A 14,882-nucleotide genomic window follows, 5' to 3' on the forward strand; every position below is an offset into this window, starting at 1 on the left:
CAGAAACAGTCACGTTTCGAAGTCCCTTCTTCTTTGCCTTTGCGCAACCAAAACGATTCTTTTTTGGATCGTATCCTCACGTGTGATGAAAAGTGGATCGTATACGACAGTGGTTGAAAGTTTATAAATACCCCTGGCACTTCCCAAAGGCAAAAACCCACCAAAAGACCATGGTAACTGTATGGTGGTCAGCGACTAGTGTGATTCTCTATAATTTCCTGCAACCGTATCAAACCAGCAGAGCGGGGTCCTATTGTGAGGAAATCGACGTAATGTAATCAAAATTGCCGGTCAACTGTTCCGATCCTGCTCTATGATAACTCGCGTCCGCACGTTTCATACATCACCATCCGAAAATTAAACGATTCGATCGTTGAAGTTCTGCCTCACCCATAATTATACCCAGATCCGTCGTAAACCGACTACCGTTTTTCAAGCACTTCGATAATGTTCTTACCGGAAGATCTTTCGCCAATCAGGACCAGACAAAAACGGCCTTCGTCGACTTCATCGACTCCCGATCGCCTAATTTTTATTCTGACAGAATTGACCGACTAGTGATACATTGGCAAACGTACTCTGACTCAAACGGCGCTTACTTTGATCAAATTGAAAAAGAATTCAGTGAGATATTACAGTTTCAAATAGACTCATAAAAACGGGCACACATTTTGAAACAACCTAATCCAACTGAACATGAACCCATTTTGACTTTCTACTTCACCATCTTCATGTAAAAAATGTGGGAAACATTAAAAAAACAGTTGTTTATAGTAAAACCAATAATGATTGAGAGTAAAGCGCGTTGTTATATCTAAATTTTACGTTACCAGTTTATAGCAGAATCAAAATATAGTAAGCAGTAGAGTTGTAGGTTGTGGCAAATTATAGATAATACACAATACTAGTACGATTAAAAGGTATTATTTATGACAAAAATCAGTAATGAGCTTGTAATGAGTAATACTTATACATTTCCTGATTACTGATCAGTTAAAATTCATTATTTTCTGTATAGTGTTAGATATTTATTACAACTAGTGGCAACGCTGTACGCAACGATATTTCTGTCTTTGTCACTTTACCGTAACTTCCATCTCATCGTTGCAGTCCTCACTAATGTACTTGCAGCCATGAGCGTATCATTGGTTTGTGAATTATACAGCGTGAATTGTACGTTTCACAGTTAAGTTAGTCAGCAATCGACGTGTTGTGATAACAATTGGTGAAAATAATAGTGCTAATAAGTGTTTAAGAGTTACATAATTATATTTCTACACCGTTCTCAAACTACTCAAGAAATGGGAGACATGGTCGGGCCTTCCACGTCGAAAAAGGTAAAACGGTCGGAGTCTCGGTCAATAAGAGAAAAACAAATTGTACGGCGAGTATTTCACTGTCTTGAAAGAGATCATCAGCCACCAAAAGATGACTTTGTGCATATGTGCTGTAATTCTACGTGTGTACCTCCGAATAACCAACCGGACATTTCTACATCATTAAGTTCCACAATTACAAAAGATAAATTAGTTGACATGTGCTCTGATTATACCGGTGTACCAAAATCATCGATTTACAAAATACTAAGAGAAGCAGAAATTCATGGGGACGTACAAACGCCAAAAACTAGTAGCGGACGAAAAAAATCACAGTTGATGAAGAAGCCAAAACCAGTATACGCAGAACTATTCGTTTCTTTTTCAGAAATGAGCTGCCCACACTACAAACAGTTCTGGAGGCACTTAGCGATCATGAATTGGTCCCAAAAATGGGTAAAGAAACTTTTAGGAAACTTGTACACGAAATGAAATTTACGTACGGAAAAGTTGACAGGAAAAGCATTCTCATTGAACGTCAAGAAATAATAGCATGGAGAAGAAACTATCTGAGAAAAATTGACGAATTTCGGAAGCTCAAAAAAAAATCGTACTTCATGGACGAGACATGGGTTAACCAAGGACATACGGTCAAAAAAGTATGGCAGGATGGTAATATAACAAGTGCACGACAAGCCTTTATTGAAGATTTGTCAGTTGGTTAAAACAGCCATCTGGAAAAGGTAGTCGTCTGATAGTTACGCATTAATAGGAAGCGACAGTGGATTTTTACCAAATGGTGAATTAATATTTAAATCTAAGAAAACAGGCGACTATCATGAAGAGATGAATGCGGAGGTGTTCGAAAAATGGTTTGAAGGCATCATTCAACTTGTGGAACCTGGGTCTGTCATCGTCATGGACAATGCCCCATACCATAGTCGACATTTAGAACCATTACCGAAACAATCATGGAAAAAAGCAGCAATTCAACAATGGTTAATTAATAAGAACATCCAATATAACAAAAATAGTTTAAAGGCAGAACTACTTCAGCTAACAAAATTACACACAGACAAATATAAAAAATTCGCAGTGGATGAAATGGCGTTAAGTCGTGGAATTACAGTTTTAAGGTTACCACCATACCACTGCGAATTAAACCCAATAGAATTAATCTGGGCGCAAGTAAAAGGATTTGTGGCACGAGAAAACAGGACATTTAAATTAGTGGACGTGCAACATCACCTACAAGAAGCTATTCGAACTGTTTCTGCAGAAGACTGGAAGAAATGCATGCAGCATGTTTTAAAAGAGGTGCAAAAAATGTGGGACGTAGACAACCGTATTGAACACAATATTGAACCAATCATAATTCACTTTGATGATAGCGGTAGCAACAGTGACGAATCTGAGGTTGAAGATTAGACGAAAATTTGTACATTTACATTTATATTATATTCTATTATCAAAAATTTGTAATTTGTATTTTCTAGTACCCCTGACGATGAGTTTAAGTTACTCGAAAGCTTGAGAATAGTTATAAAGAGTTCACTTATCAATTGCTGCAACCCAATAGTGAAAAAAAGTTATATATATATATATATATATATATATATATATATATATTGTTTTTTATTAATATTGTTAATTTATTTAGTACCTACTATAATTACCACGATTATTACTCCGTTTTCATAAGGCCCAACTAATGACTACAACGATTAGGTAAATTACGATATTACAAAGTTTTAATGAAATAAATAAAAAATGTGTATGAATATTTTAACTAATTGTACTTAGAATTTTTCTTTCATTCTTAACCTTCTCAAAAATTAATAAGCACGCCCCCGATTTGCTGTCTCTGGGCTTACTTCTACTCTCAATCATTATTGGTTTTAGTATAGAAAGGACTTTTTTATGTAATTCAATGTTCATGTGAAAGTAATTGTTTGAAAAGAGTTTTTTCTTCACATTTTGTGTTTGAAAAAAACGTATATGCATAATCTACATATCTCTGTAAAGTGTTCATTTCAAACTCAATTGTTTTCTTCATTCCTTCGGAAGTTTTCCACATTTGTAAGAAATTAAGTAGTAGAAAGCTTCTTTACCAAAAAATATCTCTACTTAAAAATATTTCCCTTTCAATTTGGAGGAACTCTGAAAGTTCATAAGATCCAAATTGGTGAACAAGACAATTCAACTCACTAAAATTGCAAAAAATTACATTTTGAACAAAAAAACCTGTTTGTAGAAAAATTGATAATGAATAAAGAAAGTAAAAACTTTGATTATACCCGATAAATGTACACATGTACACTCTTATAATACATTTATTTTTAACCGATTGTAATTATTTTGTCTTCATCAGGTGAAAATTCGAGAAGTCAAATCAAATCCAATCGAATCTTTTATTTTTCTGTTTGAAAATTTTATAAGTAATTGTATAAAGAATAGTCTACAAGAACACCAAATTTCATGAAAGATTTTTCGTTTTCAGGGTCAAATTTGATTACCAGTTACGAGTATATAATGATATACAATTGAAAACACCCAATGAGAAAATCACCTCAGCAATCTCAATGTAAGAAGCTAGACTTAATCATCAACACAAAATTGAGAATTGAAGAGAAGGTAACTAAGAAGTTGAAAAATGTATACTACTTCTTGAAGTCCATTTTTTCGCGAAAAATGTTTCTTGATTCTACTACGCCTGTTCGTTCACACATGCCTGACTGAGTAAAAACACTCCTGGGTTAGCTATTGCATAGCGAAACACGTCTTGCGGTTTATGTATTCCAACCACCATCAACAATATCCTGTCGATTTTACCAACTTTCGACATGTCATTGTTCAACAAAGCTCACAAACGTCATTCATTCACCAATCAGAAATAATTTCTTGAACAACCTATATTCTACTTTTTCTTCTCCCTGCTACTCTATCTTCACATCTGCCTTCAATGTTCTTTTCCTTCTTTTGTACTCTGCTACGAATAAGAAAAGTGAAATTATCCTTTACTGTACCCGCGATAAAGAACAAAGATTACCTATATTTTTGTATTCATGTGAACTTGGTGGAATAACAGAATGAGATTTCATGATATTTCTGACCCAGAAGTCAATTATTTGCCTGTATAATCGTACCTATATCCGCTAAATGATAAAATATTCATTAGCATGTTTCATTATCAAAAATAAAAAAATTGCGGTTTTTTAATTCTGACCACACAATAGTAAAAGTTTGCACTGATAACGAAGACTCATTCTTGAAATTGGATGTTCTACTACGCTTCGCGAATTTCTACATGATCTGTTGAAAAAATTTGTCTGTTAAAATCTGTTTTTCCGTTAACCAGCTGTTGCACCCCTACGAACGACAACCCTCAGAAGTCGAAACTTGTGCGAGCTAAGGACTAACAAGGTCTTACCTTTTAATGTGTGATTCCTAACCTGGTTGGACGATAGCAAGTGAAAATCGATCGCTCGGCCTGGGGCTTGAACCACCGACCAATACGGCGGTCGATTTGAGTGAGTGAACAAAGCACCCACGTCGAACCGACCGACTACCGACCGACCAATCGGTTAAAAAATATGTGTTTTACACTGTCACACTGTATGAATAATATATTATTATTGATCATCCGAAAACGATTGTGATAGTAACAATTGAAACGTCGTAAAGTAGCATGGTTTGGAATATTTTTTTATTCGTTTTTCATTTTCCATGATCATTTTTCTTGATTTTAATTTTGGTTAGTGTATTATTGACATTTTATTTATTGTTCAATGCATGAATCAATTCCGATTCAGGTGAATATTACTAAGTTTTTCCCTACACCAAACTGTTATTTCAACACCTCGACACGTGTTTCGATCACCAAGTGATCATCTTCAAGAGGAAGAGTTTGATCTTCCAATTTACAAATTAGTGTTCTTATATCTACTTTCACAATTCATATTCAATGTTTATTACTTCTCATTTTTATATCCTTTTATAATTAACATATCGGAATCCAAAAATAAGCACTTTTCCGAATCACCAAAAATGAAATACTTGTCTCGATGAGCGTTTCGCACCAACTAAGTTGGCGTCTTCAGTTGGCGTATAACATTCATATACCTATGAGTGATATAAGCAAGGAACCTCTTTTGTAGAATATTTTAAATCAAACAAAAATTGATTTAATCATATTATTGATAGTGCCTGAGATAAAAATGATTTTTTGAAATTTATATTGAAAAAAGAACGCGGTAAAATTTTCTTAGCAAACGGACCTTTTTAGTTTCTAATAGGCAGCACAAGCAGCATTTTCTTTAAAGTTACCAGAAAAGTGATTTGGTGACCCAAGAGCAACTTTACAATGGTTCTGACAACCGGTTATAATACTATGAAATACGGAATAATTTTGTCGACACTAGTTAGGTAAACTAAATTTGAACACTGTATATAAGATTTGTAAAAATTATGTACCTAACACAATACTTAGAATAGCCTATTGAGATATTCTGGATCTCCTGTACAAAACTTTTTTTTTATTTAGAAATATCGTTGCATCCACCACAAAGGTTATTAGCAACATAGAAAAATAAATATATACATATATGAACATACATAACATTATCATTTACAATAGTATTTTCTTACAAATTTAACATTGGAATAAGAAAGAGAGGTTGTCTGATACTTGGGATTTCACAATTTGTTGAGTAAATCAATTTCAGAATGGAATCCGAGTATGTTTGTGAAGTTACAGTTCACTGTAACTTCACTGTCTTTATATTTCCACTAATATTGTACTTCAGTCGTTCATCCACGAAGATCGGACACTCCACCATAAAATGTTTAACTGAAATTGGCACCCCACATGTATAACAGATTTTTTCTCCTTCTTCTTTGAGTGTTCGTGAGTATACTTTGTATGTCCAGTACGCAAACGAGTCATTATGATTTGTTGTTTTCGTTGTTTGGGGATGTCTTTCCATGGTTTGATGTCATCTTTAATTTCTTTCAATTTCATTTTAGATATTGACCACATGGATGACCAGTAACTAGAAACCACAGTTTTCATATATGCTTTCAGGTCAACATAATGTACTCCATCTTGTTCTTGAATGGTTTTATTGACGGTTTCACGTGCGATTTTCTCGACTCGTTCATTGCCAGAAATCTCGACATGTGACGGTACCCACATGAATTGTAGCCTTCTGGAAGCTCCCATAATTGTGTGAGTATACTTTTTGATGGATCTTGTCAGCGGGTGATCAGAATATATATTTTCGGTATACTTTGCAGGGAACTTAAAGAGTCTGTTAAAATTAACGTGTTCGGGATTTCTTTATCAACGGAAAATTTGATTGCTTGAAGGATTGCGAAAAGTTCACCACTATAAACGCTGCAATATTTAGACAGTTTGAAACCACTTGATATATTCGGGCTCAGAAAGGCTGATGCTACCCCATCTGTGTAGGTATGTGTGTATTCTTGATATTTACTCAGTGATGAGTGGAAGTGATTGTAGAGCAGACTGGGAGTGATTTCAGATTTATTGAATTTGGTAAGGTATAAGCTGCATGATGGCAATGCAATGAGCCAAGGAGGGGTATCTGAGGTTTTGTTGGAGAGGGTTATTGGGAAGGCAACGTTCAACTCGGAGCTGTAATTGTTAATTATTTGATAAAAAGTATGTGTTATGCTACTTCGGGTTTCATACAGATTTCGGAAGCGGTTTGAGAATGTATTAAGGTAAACTGGATGCTGGTTGTCAGCCGAAACTGTTGATGCATAGGCTAGGCTCAAATACTTTCGTCGAACTTGCAACGGTGATTCTCCAGATTTACTGTGAAGACTTTCAGTAGGCGTTGTCCTGTATGCCCCTAGGGCACAAAGCTATTTTATTATTAGCTAGTTGTTGCTCGCGCCTTCGCCCGCGTAGAATTTGGTTTTTCACATTAAGTTTCGTGACAGACCATTTTAAACAAATAAACAATATTTTTATATTAATCCAAAACTTCAGATTTCCAACTTCAAAACTGACAAAATTCAATACAATTTTTTCCCCTTGGAGGTGGAAATCCCTGATTTCCTTACTTGATGTATATTTAGGCTATACAAAGAATTTACCTGCATATTTCAAGATTCTAATTCCAGTAGCTTCGGCTGTACGTTGATATAAGAGTGTCAGCCAATCAATAGGTACCCACCTATATAATATTGAATAGCATCAGCAAAAGAAATTTAAGGATTAGAATGAAATACATTGGTAATCCTACCAATCCTACTCCTACTAGTATTATAAATGGTTAAAGTTTATGAGGATGGATGAATGTAATGTATATATTTACGTTTTTCACTTTTTGATTCAAATGTAAGTTGTTATATATATATATATATATATATATATATATAGATCATGACCTGGAATAACATATAGGGTAGGTTCGCACGGTAACGTCGGTTAAAACAGCGGGGAACAACTAGTATTGTATAATTGGATACCTATTCATTGACTGACACTCTAATATTAACGTACAGCCGAAGCTACTGAACCTAGAATCTTGAAATATGCAGGTAGGTTCTTAGTATAAGCATCAAGGAAGGGAATCAGGAATGTCCACCTTCAAGTGGGAAAATAGGGGTTCAAAGATTATATTGAATTTCATAACTATTTGTTTAAAATGATCTGTCACGAAACTGAATGTGACAAACCAAATTCTACGTGGGCGAATCTACGGGCAACATCTAGTAATTTATATTCTTACTTTAAAAACACAGTAACTGAAAATGAAGCCAACTGCACTAAGTAATGAATAGCTTCGAGAATCGAATTATGTTACCTATAAAGACATTTCGTAAAACTAACACGTCAATGATATCTGCCCTCACGCGTCTGCCCGCGTCTCGGCGATGGCGCTTCATTGCTTAGACCGCCCCTCTATCACCGCGCATCGTCTTCCGTCGTCTTACAGTAGACGTGAGGCGTACCTAATGGCATACTGCGATGCGTCAAGTTAATCTTATCGTGATAACTTTTAAACGATTCATCCAAATTAGTTAGTGTAAAAGACAAAGTTTATTTATTGAATACTTAAAACGACAATTGTATAACTTCAATGAAATGAATGAAAATACTTTTGTCTAATTACCACTAGTTAATTTTATTTATACGACCGGTTTCGGGTTTAACCCCATTATCAAGTATAAAACTGAATTGTGAAGTTTGAAAACTTGGTTAAATCGGGAGTTTTCAGGTAAGATGTAAGGTAGTTGAACGACAGGTACTTGTACGGACCAGGGTGCCAACTTTAAAATTCAACACTGAAGATTATAGGGGTTGTTAAACTTATAAATTGAAGAGAGGAGACCTTCATAACTCGAGTTGCTCGTTCAGGGTTATATATTTCTGGTTTTTAATTGATTTGTTCATTTTCATGGCTTCCAACAAATTCTTTTTTTTCCTTCATTACGTATGTTTAGGATTTTCAGGTTGTATAAAATTTATAAAGTATAAGAATTTGACATATATTCTAAAATGTGCATTGTAAAAAAGTATACAATTTAATTGTATTTGTGGCTCAGTATTTTGCATATAGTGGCTACCACATAAGAGGTAGATATATGCTATCGCGGACCTTTATTTAGAACTATTGAAGATAAACAGTCTTACGATACATTATCTTCATGTAACTCTAACGGTACCTATAGGCAGCGCACGCCAAAATAGCTCTCAGGGAGAAAGAATTTTTCCGACTTCCTTAATACTTATCGATATGGCCAAACTCACACAAAATCTTTGTAAATTGTAGCCCATATGTTATTCTGATGTATACGCTGTATTTATGTAAAATTTCGTCTAGATCCGTTCAGTCGTTTAGGCGTGAAAAAGCCCCAAACATACATAAATACATTTATCCATCCTCACAAACTTTGATATTTATAATATTAGTGCAGATTTTAACAACACACGTTTTCCATTCAAACACTAGGCAAGCAACATTCGATTTTTCTTCTAGAGACATGTGATCTTTGAAAATAACTATATTTTGTCATTCATTTTGTTGAGCAATTCAACTAACTTTTCGAGTGTTGTTGAAGCACAATCACTCGAAATCTTAATTTTTCAATTCCATCGTATCTTTTTATAAAACAGCAAGCACCTTGGATCAACTCTAGAACAAATACTTTGGTACGTCTCATAAACGACTTGAGAGTTATTTCAAGTACAGGGTTCAATCGTTGAAACTCAGAGATAACAATACAACCAGAATAAAAAAATGATGTGATATTAAATCCCAAGGAATGAATCCTATATTATTCAAAAATTAATTCTACTTCGCACAATTGCATATTTCAGTGACAAATAGTATATACACCATGTTCAAATCGGGAGGGTATATTTTTAGGGGAGATTAATTTCAGGGAAAAAAGTTTTTGGCCTTCTACTTTTCCATCTTGATACAAAAATGTGGGAATCTTTAAAGAAAATTGAAGGTAGCAATCAATTTCAAAAAATTAACTCTATACAAAGATGTGTAGATCTTGCAAAGAAGTTACTTTCAGACACAAACTGGAAGAAAAAGCCCTTTCGAAACAGCTTTTTTCATATAAACAATGAATTACACAAAAGAAAAATACTTTTGAAACAAATACTTTTATTTGAACGCTGAATTATACGAAAAACACTTTTCTCTATTCCGTTTGTATTCCAAACATTCGTATGGAATCCAATCAGATATCATTCACAGGATTCCTACACAATAGAATTAATGAAAGAAGTAATAATTCACTTACATGGAATGTAAGCAGTGAGGATGACAGTGTTCCATGCAAATGAAATTTAACTTCATTCATTAATTTTATGAAATTGATTGCTTCCTTCGTTTCTTTGGAAGATTCCCACATTTTTTGTATCAAGATGGAGAAACAGAAGGCCATAAACTTTCTTTTCCATATATATACAACAGTTTGTGAAATCAGTGGTAAATCTTCCAAACTGATTGAAAACATTTACTTGTTGGAAATATATTAGTAGGTCAGTAGAAGGAAAATGTGAATTCTGAAGGTGGGTACGAACGGATTGAATTTCTTTCAAAACCGGTATACTTCAAATGGGTTTCAAATCCAATGAAACGAGCATTTGTACAACATCATCATCTAAAAATAAAAACAGAGATCTTCTAAGAGGTTTCTCAAAAAACATGTTCTCGTTACCCACGCCTGCGTCAAGAAGTTTGATCGAAAAATCAATTTCAGCTCCTACTTGAAGACAAACAATTCTCGGAATTAATGTAAAAAATTAGCCACTGTAATTATTCAGATATGCGTTAACACCCCCTACGTATAAAATAATCGATATGCAAGTAGAATGATGTTTGCAATCGACTACAGCTACATGTTTATCATACTTGTTATCAATTATGTACTTGCAAAACAGAAACTTAAAAGTAGGCATACCTAATAATTTAAAGTTGAGCGATAAAATGTATATTTTCGGCGGTTGGAGACTTGATAGTGAGTCGATTAAAACCAAGTGTCTATATTTATAAGGTACGAGATATTGGTAATACTTTTTTGATGTATCACGGACTGACTGAAAATGATAGCTTTTTTTTCAAAATTTCAACCAGAATATATTATCTTAATTTGAATATATGTTTCTGCTCAGAGATTAAATGCGACAGTGGAAGGTTGATTAGCGAATTGAAACAAAACACGTCTACTCAGATAACTGAAACATTAAAAACATAGTCCAACATGTTTTCCAAATCGTCAAAGGGTACTTACATGTTTCAAAAGATTCCAAAACTTATTTTAATGAACAATCACCAATATCACTGAGGTATATGAGATTCAAGCTCTGTCCCCTATTGATCTCTACGTCACACTGGCGCGGCGGGCTTGCGCATTGACTGAAGACACAGCGCATTGTGATAGGTCAAGTTTCATTAACAAATCTTTGACCATTGGAGGATACCGATGCCTATACGAAGAAATTCAAAAATTCTTCTATCATGATAGAGGACGTTATACACTGTTTTCTTAACTTCGGGAAATCGCCTCAAAATATTTGAACCTTGACATAGAATCAGAATCGATTTTTGGCAGCTTGGATCAAGGTAGGTATGGCACAGGATGAGCCACAGTTGGAAACCCTTGGAGTTTCTAGGTAAACGTGTAATCAAAGGATTAGAATGTCATTTAAATATTTCTAATACATGTCTGAAAGGTAGAACTGGATTCCCTGGCGTACAAGAGATTCAAAACAAGCACTGGTCTCTAACACCAGAAATGAAAAATTCTTCTCAACGTTCCTTTTACCAACCAAACAATATACATTCACTGTCAACCTTTCAAAGCTACAAATCAGTGTTTTTTTCTCGTGAAATATTTTCCTAATTTTTATCAGAGGGATTCATATAAAAGTAAATAATGGGCTCTTGGGAATAGGACCTTTGTCCTATTGTATTTCCTATTGTATTTCCTTGTATTTCTAGACTTACGAAAGCATCCAAAAGTTCACTGTCATTTACAGATCTCGAATCTTTTAGACTTAGACAGTTGTTTTTAGCCATTAGTTCCACTACTTACAAGATTTCTAAATGGCTAAAATGAAACTTTCTCAATCTCACAATCGAGTTTAACTGTTGTTAACTCATCATTTGATAAATTCTCGTTGTTTTTCAAGTACCAAGAACTACAGGAAAATCCTCAAGGCGCTCTTAGAGCGGTGCCTGTGCGAAAGTAGTGATTCACATTGAATTTGAATCGCTGGAGATTAAATCCATTTGCAAAACTTTCTCAGGAAGTTTATTCCACATAAACGCCGTTCTCCAGATGAAAGAGTTCTTAAAAACAGTGAAGTTCGCGGTGTACTTAGTTGAACCTCAAAACGATGAGCAGCAACAGTCCGTCGCCGCGTATTTCTGATATGTGCCGCTTTTGGTGGAATCAAATGTGCCAAGTCACATGAACACCTCCGTGAAATTATCTATAGAAGAGAGAAAAATCCCTAACCTTTCTCCGATGTTATTCCAGACTATCAAAGTTGCAAGTGACGTTCGCGTCTCCAATCAGGCGGATGCCTGATTCTAGATGGAATCCAGCAGCCTCAGGGTATGTATGGATCCCAATACATGAGAATAATACTCCAAAAAAGGTCTGATTTGAGCTCAATAAAGCGTCAAAAGTTACTGAGGTGTGTACAGTTTTTTGGTTCGGAACAGTGTTCCAAGCTTTTGAGCGTTTGCAATTCCAGCGACATGATTGTGCCAAAACATATTAGTGACCATTTTAAACCCCAATAAACTTATCGAAGCAGAAAGCGGAATTGTCTGACCTGACATTATTATATCCGGTTCGGAGACCTGGTTACTTCAACCCCATTTCAAAATTACTCCTAGATCCTCATTAAGATATTCAACCTCCTGCTGCGGTGAAGATGTGTATCCGCAGCCGATATCCTGGAATACAGATGTAGTGACGAGACAAGTGTGCTGTCATCAGCAGAACATTATATTGGATTTTCGGTTTTTTCCAAGGAGTCGTTGATATACAATAAAAAGAGGGTTGGAGACAATATGGATATCTGAGGAACACCAGCGTTGATGGTGAAAGTATTCGAGAGATATCCATCAACGACCACTTGCAGGACTAGTTCTTTCAGAAAGCTGGAGGACCATACACAGATGTGATTCGAGAAGCCATAGCATCGAAGTTTGGCCAGCAAACCCTCATGTCACACACGGTCAAAGGCCTTAGAAATATCAAGCGCAACAGCTCTTGACTTTCCATGTTTCTCGATTGTATTATTCCAAATATGGGTGATACAAGATAGAAGGTCGCCTGTTGAACTTCCTTTCTGAAAGCCATATTGATAATCGCTCAAGATGTTGAAGCCTTCCAAATATTTGAGGATATGGTGGTTTACGGCTTTATAAATGAGTTTTGATATCACTGATAGCAAAGCGACTGGTCTATAGTTAATTGGAAGAAGAGTTCATTTGCGCACTTTTTGAGTACGATGACGGGTATTTCATCAGGACCAGAAGCCTGTTGATAATGAGCTGTTTCAATATTCGCCTGACTAGACGCTGTCAAAAAGTTATTTTTAGCATTGTGGATTCCAATGTGGGAATAGTGGGTAGTGCCTTTCCCGGAAAATCGACTGTGTGACTTGATAGTGAGTCGATTAAAACCAAGTGTCTATATAAGGTACGAGATATTGGTAATACTTTTTTGTTGTATTACGGACTGACTGAAAATGATAGCTTTCTTTTCAAAATTTCAACCAGAACATATTATCTTAATTTGACTGTGTGACGCAAATTGTTCAGCTAGTAGATTTGCTTTTTCTATGGCTGTTGAACCATCCGCTCATATTAGTGGTGGAATTGTGGATTTTGTAAAGTTCTGATTAACAGCTTCAGCTAGCGGTGAATTGGCGCAGTGGTTATGCGCCCGACTCACGATTGGAAGTTGGTGAGTTCGATCCCAACCTCGACCAGATATTTCCCTCGAGAGAATTTATCTAGTTGAAGTTGGGATGATTCTGCAACGTTACATGGCTGACGGACTTCGAATAGTCATGATACTCCCTAGGTTGTACGGGGAGTTATTAACGTTGCCTACTCAGAACACGAGGCTAATGGCCAATGTAGTCGATACTGATGACACCAAGAAAAAAAACAGCTTTAGCTACCGACCGGAAGTATCTAGACCCGTTGGGATTGGTAAGCAGTTTATCCCTAAATCTCTGATTGTGAAGTTCTTTACTTTCATTTATCCTAAGTTTGCAGTTGTTGCGAGCATTAACAAACCCAGTTCGGTTTTTGGCACTGGGATTCTTGCGTCGCTGACAGCAGGCGAGATTTTTGAAGGCGACAGCTTGCTCGGAATTTTTGTTGAACCAAGGTTTCATTGGGAAAGGAATATATGCATCCATGGATGATAGAATGACTTTCGTGACTTCAGAAGCATAAGTTAATGGATCTTTAGAACTGAAACAAACATCTAGCCAGGGGAAATTTCGGAAATGATCTTGAGGATCATCCCATTCAGCCAAACTTTGTGCGGCTTAGATTGTTCCCTAACATTTATCGGTAATTCACTCAATACTGAAATGAGTTTGTGGTCGTAAAATTTAGAACGACAAACGTGGGTGGGATACATTCAGTAAGAAGTGTAGCGAGGGTTGTCGTTGAGAAAACTGACAACAGTTCATCATTTGTAGTGCAATAGTTACAGAGGATTCCTAATTTTTTTGCACTCATCCCAATTTTTTAAGATCAATGTCTCTTACTAGACATGTTTGTATTTGATAATGCACTTGATAAATATGGTGTTGAACTGCTGAAGAGTAGGTATGTGGCAATAATGAAAATTTCACAACTGTGCTTTGTCTTGTTAGTTTAGCAAAGGTACAGTATCTGTAATTATCTATCGAATGCTCTGATTTTGAAGCACTGTACATTTCTAGTAGAAAATGTATTCCAGCATTGACAATGACATTCCTAGAGCCATTTTTATTCTTCACAATTAATTAATGCAAAAAATATGTTAAAGTTTTAG

General features: G+C 35.4%; 1 protein-coding gene across 3 annotated transcripts in view; it reads right to left on the reverse strand.

Moving 5' to 3' along the window:
* nSyb (neuronal Synaptobrevin) overlaps positions 1-11,226 on the reverse strand; it is a 42,642-nt gene extending 31,416 nt beyond the window's left edge. For all 3 annotated transcript variants that reach the window (XM_023174664.2, XM_023174663.2, XM_023174665.2), the window contains exon 1: positions 11,100-11,226. In XM_023174664.2, coding sequence (XP_023030432.1) covers positions 11,100-11,101 — 2 coding nt within the window. In that variant the 5' untranslated portion in view covers positions 11,102-11,226. The remainder of the gene's footprint in view (positions 1-11,099) is intronic.
* Positions 11,227-14,882: the final 3,656 nt, after the last annotated feature.

Source organism: Leptinotarsa decemlineata, unplaced genomic scaffold, assembly GCF_025532065.1.
Source record: "Leptinotarsa decemlineata unplaced genomic scaffold, Ldec_3_MD MMD2_tig00000505_RagTag_RagTag, whole genome shotgun sequence".
Classification (NCBI taxonomy): domain Eukaryota; kingdom Metazoa; phylum Arthropoda; class Insecta; order Coleoptera; family Chrysomelidae; genus Leptinotarsa; species Leptinotarsa decemlineata.